Source organism: Centroberyx affinis, unplaced genomic scaffold (assembly GCF_046629955.1).
Source record: "Centroberyx affinis isolate AG114_WGS23_722 - 3 ecotype Tasmania unplaced genomic scaffold, CSIRO-AGI_Caff_v1 ptg000321l_1, whole genome shotgun sequence".
NCBI classification, from domain to species: Eukaryota; Metazoa; Chordata; class Actinopteri; order Beryciformes; family Berycidae; genus Centroberyx; species Centroberyx affinis.
In genome coordinates, this window is record NW_027278997.1 from 9,730 (window position 1) to 33,174 (window position 23,445).

At 41.4% G+C, this 23,445-nt stretch overlaps 1 protein-coding gene across 1 annotated transcript; it reads right to left on the minus strand.

The window, feature by feature from the left end:
* Nucleotides 1-8,758: 8,758 nt before the first annotated feature.
* Nucleotides 8,759-21,239, minus strand: LOC139640985 (adenylate kinase 7-like). The gene is made up of 18 exons (XM_071515189.1): nt 21,147-21,239; nt 20,698-20,859; nt 20,200-20,308; nt 18,602-18,696; nt 17,604-17,714; nt 17,438-17,521; nt 17,030-17,118; nt 16,764-16,854; nt 16,281-16,358; nt 15,878-16,027; nt 14,127-14,255; nt 13,920-14,022; nt 12,728-12,856; nt 12,515-12,580; nt 11,601-11,798; nt 10,393-10,613; nt 8,984-9,142; nt 8,759-8,854 (listed from the first exon to the last, which is right to left on the minus strand). The coding sequence occupies exons 1-18, from the start codon at nt 21,237-21,239 to the stop codon at nt 8,807-8,809; spliced, it is 2,115 nt and encodes a 704-aa protein (XP_071371290.1). The 3' UTR covers nt 8,759-8,806.
* Nucleotides 21,240-23,445: the final 2,206 nt, after the last annotated feature.

The following is a 23,445-nucleotide window of genomic DNA, read 5'->3' on the forward strand; positions in this document are numbered from 1 at the left end:
TCAGCTAGCTCTCTTCTTCTAGCCTGGTTGTTAGACATTATTTGCACACAGCCAGTTGGACCTCCATGATGGTGCCAGGCGTGGTCGCTGGAAGATTTGTGATGCCACTGCAAAGCCTCTGTTGACAATAACTATAATGCTAAGAGGCATAAAGGGAGGCTGGTAGTGAGTAGTGACGTAGTTGTACCTGCATGCCCCCCCCCCTGTGGATCTCTACTTCCTATCATGGTTTAGAGAATACAGGGCATCAAAATAAGTCTGAGGCTGCGATTTGCTATTTGAACAGTCGAGGTAGGCCTATCCGTGGCGCCGCATATGACGATATCCATTTCACATCATTTGCATGACTAACTTATTCACAGCAGCCCCCCCGCCGCTTCCCCTCCGCCAAGCAATCACTTGTAAAAGATCCAGTGATTGACAGATGAGATCAGACGAGTGGATTTAGCAGGGGAGAGTTCCCCTTTTCCCTCCGTGGGATCTGAGATTCACACCCGATGCGCCCACACCTACCCCCCTGCCCCCTGCCCCCCCCAAGCTACTCCTCATGGCTTTCACACACACACACACACACACATACACAAAATCAACACAACCTCCCACATGACACTCCGCTGCCCCCAAGCCAGAGAGGGAGGTGTCGGTGAGTGTGTATGTATGTTAGGGGCTGGAGGCAGACTGACAGCAGCATGTGGCCTCTCCGCCAACGTGACTCTAACCCCCCACCCCCCACCCCCACCCCCCCGACAATTCACCTGATGTTTCAACGCTCCCTTCCCCTCCATCCACCCACCCACCCACCAACCTCCTCGTCCTCCTCCTCTGCCTCCTTCATCATGGCCCATGTGGGCATGGCGGCCTCCCAACCTCCCTCTCCTCTCGCCAATGCGGCCCCAGGCCTGGTTTCAAGCCCCCACACACACACACACACACCCCTCCCACCCCCCACCCCCCCCCAAGCCCGGTCGACCTGAACCAGATCCAGTCCTGATGGCAGAGGCAGAGGAGGCAGATGCCTGGGCAGTGGGAGTAGGGCAGCATCCACGACAGGACCGAGTCTACTTTATCATAGTTAGGACGGAGTGAGGGCAAAGCGGGAATATCTGTGCACGCACACACACACACACACACACACACACACAAACAAACACACACACACACAGAAAATGCAGGATCAAACAACCTGCGCCCTTATTTTTGCACTTACAGTTATGACTTGTTTGGGCATAAATGACCTGTTTCATGTGAATTCTAGTTTTCTGTGATGCATCAAAGCCTCAAACTAATTTCCAACTTCTCAACATGTCGTCTTTAATGTTTTATATCCCGCTGTAAATGAGTGATGCAATCAGGGGTAAATCCTCTGCATAAGGTGCAAAGATTGCATAACTCGAGAGCTGTGTTTGAAAAAAGGAATTGAATTCTGAAGTCACAGCAAATGATGATGCTGTTAGGGGAAAAGTCACAGTATGACACCTGACTGAAGAAGGAATACTTTGAATCATCATAAATTGAAGTTGAACACTGTTGACTGTAAAAGTTTGAATTATGTTCTGTGAGTTCTTAAAGTGTAAATTCATTGTATGTTTTTTCTATTTAGATGACTGTGTAAAAAAGACTCATTAAGTCAATTAAATCTGTACACTTATGTGTTATGTGTGTTAATATAATAATAACACTTAAGCATACTATGATGTGTATGGACGCTGAGTATATGTTACTGTCTCACTTCCCCAGGAAAGAGCAAAGTGGCATATTATCATCAGGTGATGTCATGATTTACAGAAACATCTTGACTTGAATTTGGTGTAAAACTTGAATTTGACAAAATTTGAAATTGGCATAAAACTCGGAATTTCAGCTAAAATTTGAAATTGGTGTAAAACTTGAATTTGGCATAAAATCCAAATGTTGATGCAAAATCCAAATTTGTTGTAAAACTTGAATTTGACGTACAACTTGAACGTGACAAGAAAGTTGAATGTGGCGCAAAACATACATTTAAATTTGTGTCAGACTTAAATTGGACAAAATTTTAATTTGATGTGAAACTTGAATTTGGCATAAAATTTCAATTTGGATGTGAATCTTGAATTTGACTCAGCCCTGATGTGCATATTTCCAGCACCAATAAAAACAAGGGTAACACTTTACAATAAGGGTCACTAAGTTAAGGTTAGTTAATGCTTACCAAGCATTAACTAACCCTTAATTAACAGTTAACTAATATGTAATTTACTAATGGTGTTCATGTTAACTAAGGTATTAATTTATACATTATTTAATAGTTTATAAAGATGACTATTAAATAATGTATAAATTAATACCTTAGTTAACATGAAAACCATTAGTAAATGATTACTAGACACATTAGTTAACTGTTAATTAAGGGTTAATTAATGCTTATTGAGCATTAACTAACCTTTAATTACTGTACCCTTATTGTAAAGTGTTACCAAAACAAGTACAGGGCATGAGAATACATGGTACTTGCGCATCACGCACTGCATTGCCAATAAGGAAAAATTGTATAAATTCCAATTAGCTCAAATTTGAAAAAACCTTGATGTCATGATCCTACATGAGGTGTAGACACCGTTTGCAAAATGACATACGGATCACCTCGGGGATGAAATCGTTCATAAATTAAAAAATTAACAAAGACTAGGCGAGGTTGTTAAAAAAAAAACTGCACACACCGTCTTCTTCTGTGGTTTTGTCCCTCCAGGCGGTGAGGAGGTGGAAGTTTTTTTGCTGGGAGCTCTGATGTAAGGAATAGGTCAGCGCTGGTTGTAATCATTCATCCCAGCCTGACATTATGGCTGAGCAATTAGGCAGGACAGTTGTGTACTTTACTAATGAACAATGGTTGAACGAAGCCTCCCTCAACGCTCCCATCCATCACCGAGAAACATCCCTGACTTTTCCAAGCTCGCACACAAACACACACACATCCCTCCCTCCCCTAAAACCACGAGCATACACCTTCACACACACACACACACACATATACACACACACCCTGCTGTTGCTGGGCTGTTGGAGGTGTTTCCACCAGTTTGATGAGTTTCTGGCCGTTGCTCTCAGCCTCCCCGCTGAATGTGTGGCTGCCTCCTCTCCTCCTCCTCCTCTTCTTCTTTCCCCCTTGTCAACACAATCCCTCCATCCATCCGTCCTGAGGCCCGGGCCCGGCGGGGGCCGATCCGCCCCTCGCAGCGTCCTCTGGGTGCTCTCTGGTCCCCCCTCCCACTGCACACGCGCCCACACACACACACACACACAGTTTGCCTCGCTATACTTGTGAGGACCTTCGATTTACGACATTCGTTCTCTAACCTCTAACCTTAAACCTCGTCAGCTTAACACTTACTCATCACCAATCTTAACATTAAACCTTACCTATAGCCTAAACTTAATTCTAATCTTCCTGACCTTGCCATTTGAACTCTTAATACCAAATAATGACAGAGACGCCTGAAAATGCAAGTCTCTGTCCTTCAGTAGGAGTGAGAATGTAATCCAAACCAACAGAAAACGACCCCAAAACGCAAGGGATTATGGGTATAATGACACAATGACTCTGTTGACATCTGAGAGTCAGCAGTTCCTAGCCTCGTTTAACAAAAATGGACTGATGCTCATATACAGCTATTTCTTCATGTGTTCTTAACTGGTATGAACACCAGAGAAGAAGAGAGAGACAAAGTCGATCATGCTTAGCTCAAGTTACAGAGACTAGAATCGGATTTGTGACAGGTTGCCAAAAAACCGTCCAATAAACAAGCTACTTGTGAGTCATGTGACTTATGGTTTGCTTGTAATTGGGCAGTGTGATGTGAAACGAACCAAATAGAAAAACGCAACAAAGTCAACTTTTCCTCTATGGATCAGACCAAAGAAATCAAACTGTAGGTGTGATCGCATCCTTAAATTTAACATTTACCCAATCGAATCTAGTCTAACTCTATAATCTTAAACTAACTTTAACCGTAGCCTAAACCTAATAAAAGCAAAGAAAACACAACTTCTCCAGAAAGTACCACTCTCTCTGCATACCCACAGTATATACACAGTATATTTTACAGTGAGTAACGCGGTTTAAAAGACAGGACGAATGCAGCGGCCTGCGCTAAACCGCTCGCTCCCCACATTCTCTCCCCCCCCTTTGACAAAAGCCAAGAAGCTGCTGGTGCTCATTAGTGGAGAAGAGGAAGGAGAGACTCCTCCTCTTCCTCTCTCAAGTTGGCCTGCCTGTTGGAATGACACATGCCCATTCATTACCGGGGAAATAGGGAGTGATGAGGGAGGAGGAGGAGGAGGAGGAGGAGGAGGAGAAGGGATCTGTTCTCTGGGGCTCTTGTGGTCGTGCCAGCTTTTTGAGAAACAGACGACAGGAGTGGAAGCGGGGAGGAGGCAAGTTAGGTGTGTGTGTGTGTGTGTGTGTGTGTGTGTGTGTGTGTGTGCGCTCTTGTACTTCTATCCTTGTGAGAACCAGTTGGAGTTTTAGACCTTCGGAGTGAGGACATTGTGTCCGATCCTCACTTCTTCTTCTAGTTTAGGTTTAGAACTTGGGTTTAGGGTTAAGTTTAGAATTCGGATTAGGTTTAGGTTAGGGTGTTGGGTTAGTGTGTGTGTGTGTGTGTGTGTGTGTGGACACTACAGCATTCTCAGACAAAAGCTGTTGACACCAGAAAGCCATTTTGAATTCCGCTCCTTGATTCTTTCCAGTTTAAACATCTTTGCTTTTTTTTTTTTTCTTTCAACATAAAGAAAAAGCAAAAAAAAACAAAAAAAAACGGCCGCCGTTTCCTAACCTTCATACCTGGGATAAATTTACATTAAAAGGAGGTGAGGGGCCGTCTGGTGAGCGGAGTCCGCCTTACTACCCCCCCCCCCCCCCCCCCTTTAATCAATGAAAACGTTTTTCTGGGGCCTCCGGAGAGCGAGAGGAGCCGAAGATAAATATTGGCAGAAAAGAAAAATGTGCCGTCCTCCCCAATCGAGAGGGGGGTGGGGGGGGGGGGGGGGGGGGGGGGCATAATGATATTCAGAAGGAGACCCCCCGCCGAGACGCAAGGCAAACTGTTCCTAAGCAACAAAACACATTTTCCCTCTCCGAGGCGCTCAAAACGAGGCTGACGGGTGTTTTTTTTTTTTGGGGGGGGGGCATATTTCCCAGACGAATTAAACCGGCAGCTCCATGTGTGTGAGTGTGGCATGTGTGATTGTGTGTGTGTGTGTGTACCTTTTTTTTTTTTTTGTCTAAGTGTGTCTTTGTCTGTTCGGTTATGTATGGGAGTGTAAGTGTGAGAGGACGTGTGTGTGTGTGTGTGTGTGTGTCTGCTCTGACATGTATGTGAGTGTGTGTGTGATCATGTGCCTGTCTCCAAGTGTGTGTTTGTCTGCTTGGTTATGAATATGAGTCTAACTTTAAGTGCGTTAGTATAAGCGTGTGTGTGTGTGAGTATTTGTATGTCTACCAGGTTGTGTGTGGATGTGTCTGTCAGCTTTGTGTGTGTGTGTGTGTGTGTGTGTGTGTGTGTGTCACCTCCCTCCATGGATTAAGGGGGTGTTAGAGAACAGTGACCAGCATCAGTGAGAGTGGATTCAGTCCAGACACACCTGGCTTACTGCAGCTGATGGATTGTAGGCCTGTATGTTCTGAAACAAGAAGATTCATACATGATCTAAGCCAACATATGATAGGTTCTCACATCCCATGTTCCCCAGTGGTTCTCCTGTTAAATTGGTGATTATGAATTTTTCTGTTTTGCTCCTCTCTATCTCTGATGGCTATAACACAATAGCGATTCAACCTCTATCCAGTTCATGAAAGCTTTTACTTGTTCTAAACACTGATGCCTTTTTTTATGTTTCCGATTTGTCTGGAATAAACAATAGAAGAAGAACTGGGGAGTTAGCATGAGCAGCGATAGCCACCATTGGCTGAACAGACAAAGAAGAGAGAAACTCAAACTGCATCAACAGAAAATCCAAGCTCCGCCCACACTGCTTGATTGACAGGTGATCTCTGGGAACTGGGAAGAAGACAAAATTAAAAAAAATATGAATAGTAAGAAAGGACTAGGAAGTCAAGGATTACCACTTTAACAGTGGAGGAAAGATCAGTCACCATGCAGCATCCATGCAGCCTGAACCTTAGAGTCATGGGTTGTAGCCAATAATAATGTTAATGTTGCATTGCTTAAGTTTTCTTTACCTTTTGTTCATTTGCTATCCGCATGAGAGAGGCCAAAGGGTCAGGTTGGGTGGCTGCTGCACATCCTGGCATGTAGATTAAATGAAAAATCAATAAAAACATTTGCTCTTAGATGATCTAAGGCGTGGAAACACTTGTAAATCCCATAATCATCATCTTTCAAGTGAGTGTGACTCGCTCCCATCGGCCAATAGATGAGCCAAGACTGCCACCTAGTGTTGTAATACTGCTGTTAACACACAAGGGCCTGTTTCAGCTCTGTGAACGGATCCAAACTAACAACTGGAGTAAAAGCTTTTCTGATGTCTCGCCTAAAGGTCAAAGGTCACTGGGGCTTTGCCATCTAAGGCTTTGACTGCTTCTTAAGACCCATTTTTTTTTTACAGTGCAAACAGGCTTTTATGTGACATATTTCTGCTTGTTTTATTCTCGTTTTCATATGTGACCTTGTTTTTAATTTGTGTCTGGCATTTCTATTAATTATCCTATTAACCGTTTTTATACTTTTACTTTTTGTTAAGCACTAGTACTATTTCAGACACAACACAGTGGAAGTTATCAGTCTATACAGCCATCCTGTTGGGTAAAGTGATGTTCAACTGGCAAGATTTAAGCTTATCCATTCAATTTGAACCCAAAGAATAAGCAAACAAGAAAGACAGAATAAGTTATAAGAACAATAATTTGACTATCTTAAAAATAACTCTAATAATGAGCAGTCTAAGTAATATTGCCTACAAAAATACATTATTGAAACATAATCAGCTTGTAAAGAAAGCTTGTAAAGGTTGTTTTTTAGGGCAAGCTCCATTGTTAATGCTGGAAGGCAGCAGTAAGATGCATGAATTAAAGCTATTTTATTCAATGCGTATTAATTATTAAAACTATTTAGGTATTAGCATTGATATATCTGCGTGTGTGTATGTGTGTATGTGACTAAACTACATATTCAAGACCTTGTCAAAGCATTTCTCAATGAACAAATCAGCTGAGAAACACTGGTATGTTTTATTCAATTCTATTCTTCTATTATAGTTACTATACAGTGTATGTGATAGTCAGCATCACACACACCAAGTCCTGTTAGAAATATAGAGATCTGAGTGTGATTTCTACACAGCGGTTAGGCTGCCCCCTGCTGGACATATAGAGGAACAGTTCTGCCCTACAAAGGCAAACAGCAGCACCTCAGTTTTGTGTTTTAAAGGTCAAAGGTCATGACTACGGTTTACAAATCAAACAAAATGATACCCATAAATGCTACGAAACAATTGATCATCCACTTGTGTATCAACAATTCTTTAGTTGGGATAGGAGGTAAAATTTCTCACTACTCACACAAGTATGTTTCTTAGCATCTCAGATTGACATACAGTATATCTAACTGACAGTATGACAAACTATGATCAGATTATGAGTATTTGACACAGTAAAAGCGAAGAAAATCTGTCTCTCTTTGGTCTATCTTCCTCTCCTTGTCTCTTCTTCATCCTCTTAGCTTATATTTTGTGCTGAAATCGTTAAAAAATTCTGTGTTTCCCCCCCCCAGAATTGTATTCTTGCCAGGGTCTGAAACAGCATTTTAGACCATCATGGGACAAAGAAAATAAAATATGTCAAGTTCTCTGGAGGACAATATCGGTCCCATATATCAGCAGATGAGATCAGCACAAGATATCAAATGAAACTATGAGTCCCTTAGCAGTCCCTTATTTACTTACAAGACTTCTTACCATTTATTTCTATAGGGTAAGGTGTCAAAACATGCGCTCCGCTTCGAGAAACTTCTCCATTTGCCGGTTTGTACCTGCAGCTCACAGACGGTGTGTTCAGATTGTCTTGCAGCAACAACTGCGTCACAATGTTCCCAAACAAACTCAGCTAATTTCCCCATGTGGTGATTAAGTATGTACAATGAAATAATTTGGTGTTCCGCCGCAACCAATTATGTACACTTTGGAGTCGCGAGTGGCAACATGAGAGAGACGCAAATTAGCCGCCATTTGTAACATTTATCCTTCCTGGAAATCGCGAAGCCAAATCAAAGCAATTATGACCCGAGCGTGTCTACTTTGGAGTTTACCAAGCGAACCCCAAGTTCATTACGCAAATTAACTTCCTAATTAGCTTTTGGCTTCATACGCACTTTCATCCCGTTTTTCAGGGTGCTTTTAAGTAATGGCCGGCGCGCGAGAGCACAAACGAAGCTGTGGGCGAATACAACAGGGGCAGAGAATGGGCCGCTTACAAATCAGACCTAATCAAAGTCCCAGCGTGAATCGAGGGACACTTGGAATGCGATGGCTGAAATGCAGTGGCAAATCTCAGAAGACTCCATGAGGTTTCCCCCCCCAATATACAAGCTGAATTTAATTGACTTCGGTGACTAATATCCTAAAGAGTGCCGTAAAGTATGATGCAAGTAGTTTGCCAAAAATTTTTATTTCACGTCTAACTGTGTTGTGGAACCATATTTATTATACAACAGACTGGATCAACGTACAGGTGTAGAATACTTAGCCTAGTCGTGTGTGTTAATGACAAGAAATGAAAGCTACCTGCATTTTTTTGTTTTCTGCTTAAATTTCAATTGTCATCTTGATATCGGGGGTTGTTCTTCAACAGGTACTCCGCCTGAAACAAGACAAGCCAAAACAGGCAGATCAGAGTGTTTTCATCTGTTGATGAGCAAAGAAGTAGCTAGAACGACGCGTCCAGGACATGAACGCTCCTCCTTTGATAGTATAAAAGTGAGTGTATTACCAGGAAGTCCACTGGGTCCTGCGGCCGGGCTTTGCAGCATTCGATCAGGCCTTGGTTGAGGGTGGGCATGACGTTCTTCACCAGGTAGCTCCTCAGAGGGAGCGAGCGGGCCTCCAGCAGGTCATTCTCCTGCTGCTTCACCTCCTCCAAGCGCGTACTCTGCCAAGATACATTAAGCATCTATCTCCGTATTAAGCAAACAGGGTTATCTATCAAGTACTTGACACTGTTAGTGTCAAACTCCACTAAAGGCGTTGCGTCAGTGGGTCGTTGTAGCTGCTCCACAGAGTGCTTTTATTTTGAAAGAGCAGCAAGGGGGAAAAGTGGTTCAGATTCATCAATAGGCATAACTATAGCTTTGGTATTTTTTCACTGTGAGCTGAAACAAACTACAGCCACACAATAGTATAGTAAGTTACAATTATCTGCTTTCTGGAGCATGTTTGTCACTTTAAAAATACCTTAATTTAATATCATAGCCTATGTGAATTGCCAGTCAGTTTATGATTTGTACATGAGACAAATACACCAGTAAACAACCAATATCAACTTTTTCCTTGTTGCAATACATCTATGGATGAACACATGCCTCAGCCATTGAGACCTGAGCCTCAGTGGTTTTTGAAGTCGGACTCTACCATCGGACGCGACACAAAGCAACGCCAACGCTATGCCAACGCAATGCCAATGCAACACTAACGCAATGCCAATGCAACGCCAGCACAACGGCAACGCAGTGCCAACGCAACGCGAAGGCAACGCCAACACAATGCCAATACAATGCCAACGCAACACAAATGCAACACCAACCACATACAAAGGAAGCATTCCCTCCATGCTTGATGCCCGATGGCTGTATTGGAGCTTGGAGGGCATTAACATATCTAGTGGTAACATATCTCAGGTTAACTGAGCTGACTCTTCTCAAGCTACAACTCTTCATGTTTTGGAGTAGAGACTAGGGCTGAAGACAAGACAGTTTACTGTGTCACAGTAACCTACATGTGGAAACAAATCCACCTTATCAGAGTTGTTGAGGAAGAAATGGAAAAGTACCTATACTAAGCAACATTCCTATATGCTCACTTAAGGTGTAAATGTGGGTCTAAGGTTACATATTAAGTGAGCATATAGGAATGCTGCTTAGTATAGGTACTTTTCCACTTCTTCCTCAACAGCCTATTCACCTTTACTTATAATGTTACTGAATTGACCTGCAGCCACACCACAACAATTTTCATGTATCTCTGCTTGGTATATATTTAGACATTATTTGCACACAGCTAATTCTCCACTGAACCTCCATGATGACACCAGCTGTGCTTGATGGGAGATTTGTGACACAACTGCAAAGCCTCTACACCCCCCCCCCCCCCACACACACACACACACATCCTCCCAGCACCTACCCACTCCTCCCAGCGCCCTGCCCTCTGCGCGGCCTCCTCCGCCTCCCACCGCTCCTCCCGGGCCTTCTCCCGGGCCTGGCGCCCCATCCTCTCGTCGGCCCTCCTCCTCTCCTCCTCCTCGGCCTCCTGGCTGCCGGGGCCGTAGTTCCGGGGCCGGCCGACCGTCCGGATGATCTTCTGGGTCAGCAGCAGGTAGTCGGGGTCGTCGCCGCTGCTGTTCTCTGGACAGGATGACGAGTATGAGTGTCGCTGACTGAGAGGGTTGACGTGCAGTATGACACGGTCAGGGTTCCAGAAAGACAGATTATTCAAGACCTCTTTAATGCTACCGTTTTTTTTTTATTCAATTTGAAAACCAAAATAAAGAAAATAAAAGCAATTTCCAATTCAACGAATGGAAGGTTCTGTAAATATAATTGAGCAGTATAAGGCACCAGGAAATTAAATGTTTAGGGACATTAAGTCCAACAAGTTTGTTATATTGTTCTGTATTGTAGAGTAGAGATGAACATGAGTCAAATTTACTGTGACAAACTGGAAGTGCAAGTAATGTAATACAACATAAGAAAATGTGGCGCCCTCTCATTTTACTGCCATTAATACACATATACACCGTTATCATATCTCTTTGGTGGGGAGCATTGCTCAAAAAGCCAAACACAAACTCTTTGGAAATGATAGCAAGTAGCACCACAGTATTTTTGGAGTGTTGAAGAAACATGTTCATGTTACATGTCCTGCGAGACAGGAACATCAAGTCATAGTCAAGTGTCAGACAAACCAAAGGAATGCAGGTTTGCAAGAACAGTAGACTGGCAGAGTACTGGCAGTAGCTGCATTATTGTACACATGCAAACATAGCAAGGCACACATTATTGTCAGATCACTCCATAATTTACAATAAGGGGTTTCCTCACTCAGAAGGAAAACTCATAAATTATGAGGAAAATAATTAGTTTAATTATAAAGAGGAGGGAAAACAGCACTAACATTTCAACCTCACCGGTGTGATGCCTTAATATGAAATCTGGACAATGGTACTTGGTAGTACGCGCCAATTTGAGTCTAGAGAGCCGTGAACACTAATGAGCTGCCTCCCAAATTAGTCTTTCATCACCAAAAAAGTTGCTCCATTTTGACGCAATAACCTCTCTAACGTTCAATTCACCGTAGCTTTTAAAGCCATTCACTGGCGATGCTATAATTACCCATGTGCTGAGGGACGATGTCCAGCTCATCGAAGTAGTTGAGGACGGTTTCGTCCTCGGCGTTGCTCTCCCTGTAGCCGGCCAGCCGTCGCAGGAAGTCCTCCTGGCGGTAGGAGGTTTCCTCTACCAGCCGCTCAGGCAGGTTCAGCACCCGATCCTTCAGGAAGGCATCAGAGGCATCCAGACACAATACAAATTCTGCAGCCCAGACAGAGGACACTGTTAGAATGACTGAAACACTCAGCTGAAGCATATTCTAAATAAGAAGCATGAACACCAAACGTCTCTACCGAACTACATGACTCAATGCTGCATTATTTCAGCTTTATAAAGGGTTTAGCGTGAAAAATATTTGATCACACTCTTCAGAGAGTATTAGACAGCATGAGGTAGGAATGGATAGCGCTAATGTGCTTCCCACAGGAAAAGAGCAAGCTAGTATTAAGTAGCGTATAAATGAAGATAGAGCATTTGTGCAGAGAAAACAGTAGTTCAATGGCTTTCTATCACCATGAAAACATCTGGCTTTGTTATTGCCTAAACCTCCAATCCAGAATTTATTTGTCCATATAAAGATATCATCAGTTTGAGGGTGAAAAATGTCTTCAGTCCAACAAATCAGAACACAAACAAAGCCAGCAGTAGGGCTGAGGTGTTTCAATAGAAACAGCATACTGCAATTATAGACTGGGAGTTTAAATCGCTTGTTGAATGACCACATCTTAGGAATTTTCCTCTTTTCATTTGAACAAATTACACTGGCCTGTGACTATACATCTGCACTGTTACGTTCAGAGGCTAGCATTAACAAATTTGTGCGTGAAGCAAAGATCCTGGTTCTTGCTATTGAAGATGAATGAAAATGACAAGAAAGAGATGCCAGTGCAGTAAAGCGAGGTTCCTTGTGGACACACCTGGGATAATCTTCTTGTTGTATGGGGGAATCTTGGATCCTTCATCCTCTGGTTCGTCCTCCTCAGCTAAAAAGACCCCAAAAAAATCTATTAGTTTGAGATAATGCTATGGAGTAATATAAAGTAGGACCAACCAGCTGTGCGTGTGTGTGTGTTTCTGCGTATGTTATACTCCAGCTCTGGTGCACTGGGAGATTTGTGTCAGTCTCTCACCACAGAAAAGCTCCTTAGCTTGATCATAGGTCTTGGGGAAGGCATCCAGAACGAAGCCCTGGTTTCTGCACGGTTTAGATTTCAGCTTATCCTTCATCACCCTGATCACAAGCTGCTCCTCCAAACGCCCTAAAGGAGAACAGCGTTCATTTCATCTATTGCTGGACACTGATGAACTGATTAGATGCCACTAACCCATTTCATCATGCATATATTTTTGACATATGCTGTTTATCTGTAGTCAAATTCGGTAAGAGAATCCAGCTCACATTTAATTTCTCCTTCTGTAAAACAAGATCTTACTCTCAGTGTGCCCCCCTGTCAAAATGTAGATTTTGAATTGAAATTAATGGAATTTATTGATCCACCACCAACCTCTGTTAGTTAAAAAAAGTCTCCAAACCCGCTCTTTGACTTGCCGTTTTGTTTATGTACCAGGACTGGGCCTTTTATTCTAAAAAATAATTACTGATAGTCCCATACTGGGATTTGAGATTGAAATTAAGACCTAAGGCCTCAACTGTGTTTTAAGCCTAGGTTACACTGGGTGATTTTAGCGCAGATTCGAATCCCAATTGGAATCTGGGCTAGTCGGTTGGGCCTGACAGTCGGTGCAGACTATCCTTTAGTGTGAACGGGCTCAAGACTGCCGACTCTGGCTGTTTGGCCTGATGCGATTTTTCACATTTTTCAGTCACAGCCTGAAAAAATCAGCCAATGGGAGTTCAGCTCAAGGGGGTTAGAAAAATAAAATGAACCGGAAGAGAAGTCACTTTTAACAACAACACCCACCCGCGTAGCTAGTTTATATCAGCAAGATTCCCAACTCCACTTGCTCCACTCTTGATAAGTTGATACACAATTTCACTTGGAGGAATAAAACTCAGCATTCCTGGATCAGTCCACATAAATATGCAATTACAAATTACGTAAAATACAAAATCCTATTTACAGTCAAGTGTTGTGGGCAAATGGGAAGATGTTTTGGAATGACCGGTAATGATCAGGTAGTGTGTGATCCTTCTTCTTCACGTGTGACGCCCGTCTTTGTCCCATCGCGTAGTGTGAACAGCTTCCCGACCGGGCGGGAAGCAAACCAGTCCTTTAGTCTACTACTAGGCCCGACTAGGAACAGAGCAGTCTTGTAATGTGACCTAGGCTTAACATTGACAACATGAGTCAGTGTCTCTACCTCCGTTCTGCTCCATACTGTCCTTCAGGGTGTCCAGGAGCTCCTGGGCTTCTGCTGCAGAGTCCTCCTCTGCCTCTGGATTGTCGTTCTTCACAGTAGCTTCCTAGAAATAAGGCTTGAAATTTAAGTCTGTGTGTTTTTTAATATCTGCATCATGTTTTCTAGCGTGTCTATGGTTTGTGTGTGCGCATTTGAGCAGCAGCTGACCAGTTGGGCGATGGTCTCAGAGATGGTCTCCTTCAGTCTGATGTGGTGGAGCTTGTAGTGTTTACAGATCTGTTCAGCCACTGTGCTCTTCCCCACCGCAGGAGGACCCAGTACACACAGACGGATGGGCTGGAGAAAACAATGATGCGATACAATTTTAAGCCTAACCCAAGAAAACCAATAACATTCCCATCAGGCATATGGAGAAATGGCAACGTTCTCAGTTCTCTTAAAATTGAAGTCTGATTTAATTGGCCATTTCATTATAATATGAACAGTTTAAGATGTTTTCCTTAACACTATTGTATTCCTTAGCCATCTAAACATAGGTCTACGTGTATTTTTTCAACCCAATCATGGTCAGTTCAAAAAATATTGCTGGTAATGGAGGGAAAATAAATGGCTGCCACAGCTGAATCAGTACCATTTTAATAATGGCTCCAAGTCTGAAAATGTTGGACATGTAGACCGATTTTGGCGCTTTTACGCAAATCTGAATGATTCGTGTACGTTTCGCCTGCACTTTCTAAGTATTTGGACAGCATTATATTTGATGTTTCTGCTCCACACACTTATCCCTTGATCACACTTCATGCGCTGCCCTCCAGTGGAAATTCATTCAATTCAAATGAGAGATTTGCTACAGCACTGCATGATGAAATTGCTGCTTTTAGATTTATTCTACTTATGCTTTGATTATACCTACATCAACTAAATGCAATGTTGTTTTACCCCAATGTCTGCAAGCTTTCTGTGATGATTTTGTGATGAAAACATTTTATCAGTGAATATAATATAAAAATAGTAGCCCTTTTGCCTCCAGAACAGCCTGAATTCTTGCCATTTTCCATGCTGACTGTGTAGTGTCATGCAGTTCATCCAGATTTTTTTGGCAGCACATTCATGCTGCGAACATCCCGTTCCACCTCATTCCAAAGGTCTCCATTGGATTGTGATCTGGGGACTGCCATGTTCCTGAACCATCTTTTATCATCCTCCTGAAAGTTTCCGTTTGACAAAAGCTAGACTGTGGCCATGAAGAGATGGACCTTGTCAGCAACAATGTTTAGGTGTGCTTTTTTGCTGCATATTTAAAAATGCACCGTTATTCTGTCTGAATACTTCTGTATATGTTGAAATGTGTATGAAACGTGAACACAAAGGTCTATAGCTCTTTCATTGTTCCTCAGATGTGGCTGAAAATGCCCTTAAAGCTGACAGTGTGCACACCTCATCATCGTCGTGTCATTTCACTTCCAAAGTAATAAGAGTATGGATCCAAAACAGCAAAAAAATGCACTGCTTTCTAAATACTTTTGGATGAAGATTTCCGCTGAAAACTTGTTAAAGAGCTGAGATTAATCCATGTGTGGAATATTGTTGAATATCGCTGTTGCAAAAGTTTTTTATTAAAGCGGAAATAATGCTTTATTTATTTGCATTCTTGAGCTCATGCAATGGGGCTTTAGAGGTGCATTAAGTAATTTATGGCCTAATCTATGATCAACAGCCCTATCAACCCTCATATATATATTATGTTCTTGGACAGTAAAAATCTTACTTATTGCCCCTTTAAAAAGTTTCAAGGGCCCAAGGGTGATGGAAATCACTCAACACATGAAACGACCATGTAAACTTAGAATTCATGTAAATTCAAGAAAAGGAAAAACATCCAAATTTCAGTTGCATGCTTTTGTGACAGTATCGCGATACAGTGTGTTGTGAGAACTTCCTTTAGGTCCAGTACATACCAGCAGTCCCCTGGTCTGCCGGTACTCCTCCACCACCAGCTCTATGTTCTCCATCAGACCTGCCTCACAAACCCAGGGGATGCTGAACAATTCTCTGAGGTGGGCAGCGTCCATGCGAAGGTTGACGGACATGGAGTCAATTTCTATTTGCTGTAGGGGGGGGAATAACGTGTTAATAACATGTTTTAGGGCTTTGTAGAGTTGTTAGTCAAGGTTGTCTATGGAAGGAGCCAGCCTCCACATTTCTCACATATTCCTTTTAGCATTAGTGAGGTAAGCTTTTGAATAATTCAGTGTTTTGATGCTAAAATTGATGCTAAAATCAAAAATGCGCTGTATTCCATACCACAACACCACTATACATGACCATAAACTGTGTCTATTGTAAATTGGTATAACATACACTCAAATCCTGTGTGAGGAAGGCATCCTCAAATGGCTTTTTCTGGATCTTCCCTGGTCCAAGTGCAGAGGCAACCGTCTGGTGAAGAAAAGAGTTGCGTATCAATCAATCTACTGTATGCATATATGTATGTATCTACCTACATATCTAGAAAAGTATGGTATAAGTATAGGGGAGTATATCCACACAAAGAGGCGGGGATAATGTTGGATAATGTAATAACTTGTCAAAATATAATAAAATGTATGTCAAACAGGGTCGAAAATGACTTATACCTGATATTGTAATACTTCCTGATAATGTAATACATTATTACATTAACCAGCAAGTATTACATTCTAACGGGTCTAACCGTTTTTAATGATTACATTCTGGAGATGTTATTACATTACATGAACAGGTTTTATTACATTTTCAACCCATTTAGAAGACTATTTTTTTAAGATTTTGACAAGTTCTTACATTATCGGTTGCTACACACACCTTCACAATGTCCTCCATGGTGTTGTTGGAATTATCCACAGCCAGCAGGTAGTGTGGTTTTGGCTTATGGTCAATGACGTTCTGAATCATACTTTAAAGCAAAGAAATTACAACGATTACTGAAATATACTCGTTCTAATCATGTTGGACAGTTTATGCTATCAGTCACGCAGCTAGAAACTTGTGTAGGAGAAGATAAGCTCTATGTTGCTGCAATTCCAAGAAAGCTGTGTGTATGTGTGTGTGTGTGTGTGTGTGTGTCCAACCTGGCCAGGTCATTGATGTGAATAGTGGGGACGATGTTGTTGCCCTCTCCAAAGACAGGTATTGCATGTTCCTGACCCAGCCATGACATCTAATACAATAAAACAGAATATATTTCAATTATTTAAATAAATTTATTAAAGAGTAACTAAACCCCAGACCCAAATTTGTGGTGAAGCCTGACACCTAATGGTAAAAAGTGATGTCACCTTCTATAAAGTACAACAAGTGGCGACATCACCTGGCACCAAAGACCAGCCAATAGCAGATGGCCAGTTCAGAACCCTACTTTTCACTACTGAATATTTCTGATATATCAATAGACAAAATCTACATACTGGGCCTATAAAACAGGATCGTGCTCATACTGGAAGCGACAATCAATGTTGAGATGAGATGTGAGGTCTCACCTTGAAAAAGAAGTGGAAGACTTGCTCTCCCATCCCGTACTGCAGTCCTGACGCCACCACGTACGTTGACAACACCGTGCTTTTCTAAAAGCCACAACAACAACGTGTCCACGCGGTGTGTTTTTATGCAACAACATACACAAATGCACAGGAATTTCAAACGAACCGTTTTCCCCATTTTGACCGTCAACTTCTCCAGGTCGATGTGTCGTTTGAAGTTGGGATGTGTTCTTCTTCTCCTGTAGTCTTCATCGGTGAAAGGAATCTCCGGTTCGTCCTATTGCAAAACACAGACGCCATAGAAAACGACAGGAATGCCAATGACAAAAACCCAGATAGACAAAAACATGATGTGGACTGGATTGGGGAGTAATAGATTATTTATTAGAGTAATCCAAATAAAATAATAAGTGTACTCCATTAGGATTACTGTAAAAAATAATATTCAGATTACAGATACTTTTGAAGAGAATGTAAGTAAAGGATGATCATTGCAGATATAAGTCTCATCCACTTTTACATAACCTGACTAGACATGATGATTACAGTCTACACTAAAATCTATGAACCTGAATAAATTGACTAGATAACTTTAAGTAGCCTATAGCTGTCCAGGGTTCCCACTGTGGTTCTGATAAAAAAGTCCATGATTTTTCAATAACTTTCCATAACTAGCTCAGAGCGCTTAGCTAACAATTTGACACCTTAATGTTGTTTCTCAGTCTGGTTTCCACTCCAGTTGAAAACCGCCATCTAATACAATGAATGTGAGCAACAACACACTCTACTATATTCCTGTAAAGTGACCCATTTGTAAAATTCCCTGACTTTCCCAGAGAATATATCAAATTCCCTGACTTTCCCTGTCTGGAATACACCTCGTAAAATTCCATGATCTTCCAGGACTTCAATGGCCAGTGGGAAACCTGATTGTAAATTAGTGTGAGTGAGGACTCCAGTGGATTACATCATGAAAGTAAGCTTCCAACTCTGGGGGCATAGCAAAGGGGAGAGGGGAAGCCAAGGATTTCATTATGTAGAAAAGTTTAAGACATCTTCCATCATGTTTCAGCCATGTTTAGCCTTCATCAGGATAGGTGATGTGGAGAAAAACTGGATTTACGATACACAAACACACAACACAGCATCTAGGTATCTACTCACAGGATCAACCGGCTTGCTGCACGCCCAGGTCATCACCGTGGATATGAGGATGAACGTCTTTGGCCCTCTAAAATTGCCCATTTCATTGTGGAGGGCTGGAAATACAGCACAAGAGGAGTCATAACCTAATGCATTCATTCTATTACACATTCATTCTCTCTATCTGCGTAACCTGCTTGGCTGGAGTCTATCCCTGCATACACTGGGCAGTCATAACCAAAAGGTGAGTGACGTGAATTCATATACTGAATATCAACATTTCAAAAATATCTATAGATATTTCGACGTACTAAGACAATCAGTTATGAAATTAGACACAAACAAGAAGTGCAAAGCTTTAGATTGCATTTTGGGTGACAGTGCCTTCATGTAGAGGATCCATATTTAACAGTAATTAATATAACAGTGTGTTTAGTGGGTGGCAATATTGGCTGATAAATGGAAAATTAAGAGACTTGAGTACTTACTCCAGCCTGTAATTCCTATAATTATTTGTGACATTGTGAAGGTATAGGAAGGGTTAACATCAAAGCTGACATGAGCTGAATTTAGAGTCTGGAATCAGACAAGGCTTTTGCATTATATCGCACTGTCATCCATTTGGAGGGACTAGAAGAAAATGAATTACAAATTAGGCAGGGCTGTAGTCCAGACCGCCTTGGTCGAGTCCGAGTCCAGATCGAGTCATTGGTGAATCGAGTCTGATTCAAGACCAAGACCAAGCGGGGTCAAGACCGAGTCGAGACCAAGACCGCAAAACTACGAGTCCAATTCGGGACCAATACCATAGCAATGTGTTATCCAAGGCTACCATTGTATTTATTGACTAAAATAGCATATTTTTGTTTATTGCCTAAAATAGAAGGGAGGTTTCTAAAGACATTATAACAAAATTAGCATGTTTTGAGGACAAAATAAATTGTAGGCAGCTTGTTTATGTTCATAACATACAGTAGTTGCACCTTTACTTAACTAGAAGTGGATTAATCTATTTCACCTACTTTTTCTTACTGCTGCACAACCATATGCTGCTCTCAGAACGGCTTGACTGAAAATATTCTTACCTGGCATGACATTTTAACTGAATCATATTATTGAAATAATCTTATGTCATACTAAAACTGCATAGGATAACTCAGCACTTTGGCAGTCCCTCTGGTTGTGATAGTCACTAAACCTTTTGGTGGGTGCATAACTTTATCAACTGTGAAAATTGTATCATTCGCTGCGGGTCACTTTCTTAGAAGAGATTATAATTATAAAAACAATAATATTATGTAACGTTAATTCATCCGAGACCGATTCAAGACCGAGTCATATTAACTATGAGTCCGAGACGAGACCAAGACTGTCAAAAAGGCCGGACTCAAGTACTACAGCCCTGAAATTAAGGCAAAAGTGATATTCAACTTAAAAAATATTCGTTATTGATTGTACATTTTTGGTCTAACACTGTCCAGACTTGGCCACACTGACATTACATGGATGCAATTGGAGCCTCTTGGCCAGAACAGAATAGAATAGAATAGAATAGAATAGAATAGAATAGAATAGAACAGAGCAAGTCAGATGAGGGCCTCACTGCTCTCTCTGCCTACCTGAGACGGCCCAGGATGCCTCCTCCACCTGATCGGCATGCTGGGTAATGTTGTAGATGATGATGTCACAGTCCATCAGTTGGTGGAGAAGCTCTTCCCTTCTCGGTTGCTGGCGTACAGACATGAAATCATATTTTGTAAGAAACCTTGGCTTAATAAAACCTTTGTGAAACTAATTTACAGCAAACGGTAAAGACATCAAAACTATGAAATAACACAAATGGAATTATGCAGTGACCAAAAAAAGTGTTAAATCAAAACTATCTGATATTTTAGATTCTTTAAAGTAGCCGCCCTTTGCCTTGATGGAAAGGCAAAGGCTTTGAGAAGAAATTCATACATAGGCATCAACTTCACTATTTATATTTGTCAAGAAACTAATTTCAAGCATTTAAGCAGAGGCCTTTAGATCAAAATGGCTTTAAGATGATGAAAAACATAGTGCATTCAATCAGGTGGGTCCAAACTGTAGGTTCTTAACCACGTTCAGCTACTTACAAAATACTCCTCCTGGACATACGGTCTTTCCTCCTCGGATTTGTCAGTAACGGTCCCAACGATCTGAAAGCATCTTTCCTTGCTGTGGTCCGTGCTCCTGCTCTCCTCCTCTTCCTCACTCTCCACCTCCAGAGGGTCTCCAGCCACACATTCAGACAACAACTGCATAGTGGGTGAACATATGAAACGAATGTAATGTTGTTTACCACAGGGAAACTTCTAGCATTATGTCCAAACTTGTTCACAAACTTGTCAACCATTTTGTAGTTGAATTTCCTGCTGTAAAGTTAGTTTGGGGCTTCAAACCAACCGACAGCCTGCTGTGTTGACATTAGCTCTCAGCTTGACTAGCAATAAATTAGCTAACGTTAACTGTTAATTAACGTTAGTCGGTCAGGTAAACATCCGCTTTAATATATTATACATTGCAAATAAAAAAAACCGTTTACCTTAGCAATACATTTGGAGGCGTACGAGTCTATGTTGTTGATAAAAACTCGTTTGGGTGGCTGTTTGACTTTCTCCATCCTCCGCTCCGACATACTGATGTTAGCTGGTGTTGTTGTTGTGCTGTTGCCATGGGGCCGCGCTCTCTCGCGCCAACAGACAGAAGAAGCGTACACGGAGCGTCAGCGCGCCCATTGTTTACAACGGCCAGACGCGCAGCGGAAGCGTCAATCGTTGCGTCACCGCCTCCGCGCGCCCACAGAGGCCAGACGGCTAGAGTACAGGAGAGGACAAAATAACAGAAACACTATGAAAAACGACTTCTGCTTTTAAGTAACTACATCACAATTATAAAGGCAGCATAGTGAGGCCACAGTGCCAAACACTGACACACCGGGAGTTACAAAGAGGTCATATAGTCACTGCAAGAGCATCAGTCACAAAAAAATGCAAAATTTTATATGGCAAAGGGGAACAGTCTGGAAAATCATGGACACTGGACTAGGCATCTGTGTACGCACAAAACTGGACACATGCATAGTGTCTTCATGCATTGTTGTCTCATGCACTCCCACTATGAATGGATTTCCACACTTTGAACATGAATGTCTCGGCCTCCATAGACTCATTCTCGCCTTTGTGTTGCATTGGGAGTGTCAAAGCAGCCATTGTATCATTATGCTCAGGTTATTAGGGCTCACAATAGGCTATACAGCGGTGCATAATGACTATTGATTGTTAACATGTGTAGGTCTAATTTGCCGTGTGATATGTGCATTATTGCACAATACTGCATGATTTAAGTGATAACACTGGAACTGAATTGAAATGACAGGAATTTAATTCCATTAAATCCCATGAAATTCCACTTCTAAGAGAGTTTGTTTTGACTTGCTAAACATTATAAATGAAACATTATAAATCAAATGAAAGACAGTTAAACAAATCAAATACATTCAATCATAATGTATGGATGACAATTACATGTTATGCAGGATCAATTCTCAACTCATTTCCATTTGTTCATAAAGACGATGTGAATGTTTTATGTTCATCTGTCATTCTGCACATTTGTTTTCTAGTATACCAGAACTGAACAAAGGTTTATTTGATAGTTTAATTGTAAATTGAAATAGTTGAAGTTACATACTGTACATCAAATACCACCTGAAAGGTAGGCTACCTTTAACATTTTATGATATTCAGTATTGATAATATATACTGTAACACTGCATGTAATCTCAGATGTGGTAAAATTACATATATATACATATATATACAGTATATATATAGTAGTATATAGTATGTAGTATATTTCATTGAATTCAATTCAGCCTACTAAAATTCCAGTTAAATTCCAATTATTTTCCAGTAGGTCTTTTCAAAGTTCAATTCAAATTCCAATTCCTCAGCTGAATTGGAATTGAGTTCATTCATGAATTGAACCCAACCCTGCACATTGCTATGACTTACAGTTGTCATGCTGTAAAATGTGGATATGCGCACATTCTCACAGCACTTTTATTATAGGAATTTGGATCTAAGCTTATGCAGTTTTTGTGCAAGTGCATCGTTTATACATCTGGCCACTTGCAGCACTGCAGCTAGGTACTATCCAAGGCCAAAACAAGAAGATGCATAACCTGGTTAAAGAAAAAGACAAAGGATAATTAACAATAATCCACAAAAACCCTGTACTAAATGACTGCAAATTCAGGTGGTTAATTTAGCTAGCAACATTCAACTGTTCAGATATCTAGTCAAAATATGAATACTATGTTTTACTGTATACGGTGTAAATTTCAATGTTGTTTAATTTACTAGAAGTTAGCCCAGTGACAGAAGGGGTTTGTGGCTTAACAAGCATCTATTTAGGGATCCTTGACATGAATAAGTATGGGAACCCCTGTATTAGCTGGTATCCAAATATATGGAGCAGTCTGTAGAACAGTCCATGGAACAGACAAAAAACCCCCCCAAAAAAACACTTCAACACTACCTACTTATTTCTCTTTTTTTCCAGCCTTTCATTCCAGTAAGGTAGGTCAATTTTTGCCCCTACTACAACCATGATGTGAACCAAGCACAACAAAGCAAACACTTCATTTTGAAAATACTTTATTGCAAAAGAATTGAAGAACATATTTTTTTAAATCAACAATAAAAAAAAAAAAAATCTAAAAGACATGATCATCTCAGACTCTAAATTTCAAAGTGTTCAGTACATTACAATATCAAGGCAAAAGATTTTACTGACTCAAAAAAATAATAAAAATGTGCCGTAGATGCTTTTATAAAACT

What these genes read in the sequence shown, in the direction of transcription:
- LOC139640985 (XM_071515189.1), bottom strand. Translation starts at nt 21,239, where the DNA reads ATGTCGGAGCGGAGGATGGAGAAAGTCAAACAGCCACCCAAACGAGTT. An exon ending in GGCAGACCAGGGGACTGCTG is followed by an intron (nt 14,256 to 15,877) that starts GTATGTACTGGA and finishes TGTTTTCTCCAG; the next exon opens with CCCATCCGTCTGTGTGTACT. An exon ending in AGCTAAGGAGCTTTTCTGTG is followed by an intron (nt 12,581 to 12,727) that starts GTGAGAGACTGA and finishes GGGTCTTTTTAG; the next exon opens with CTGAGGAGGACGAACCAGAG.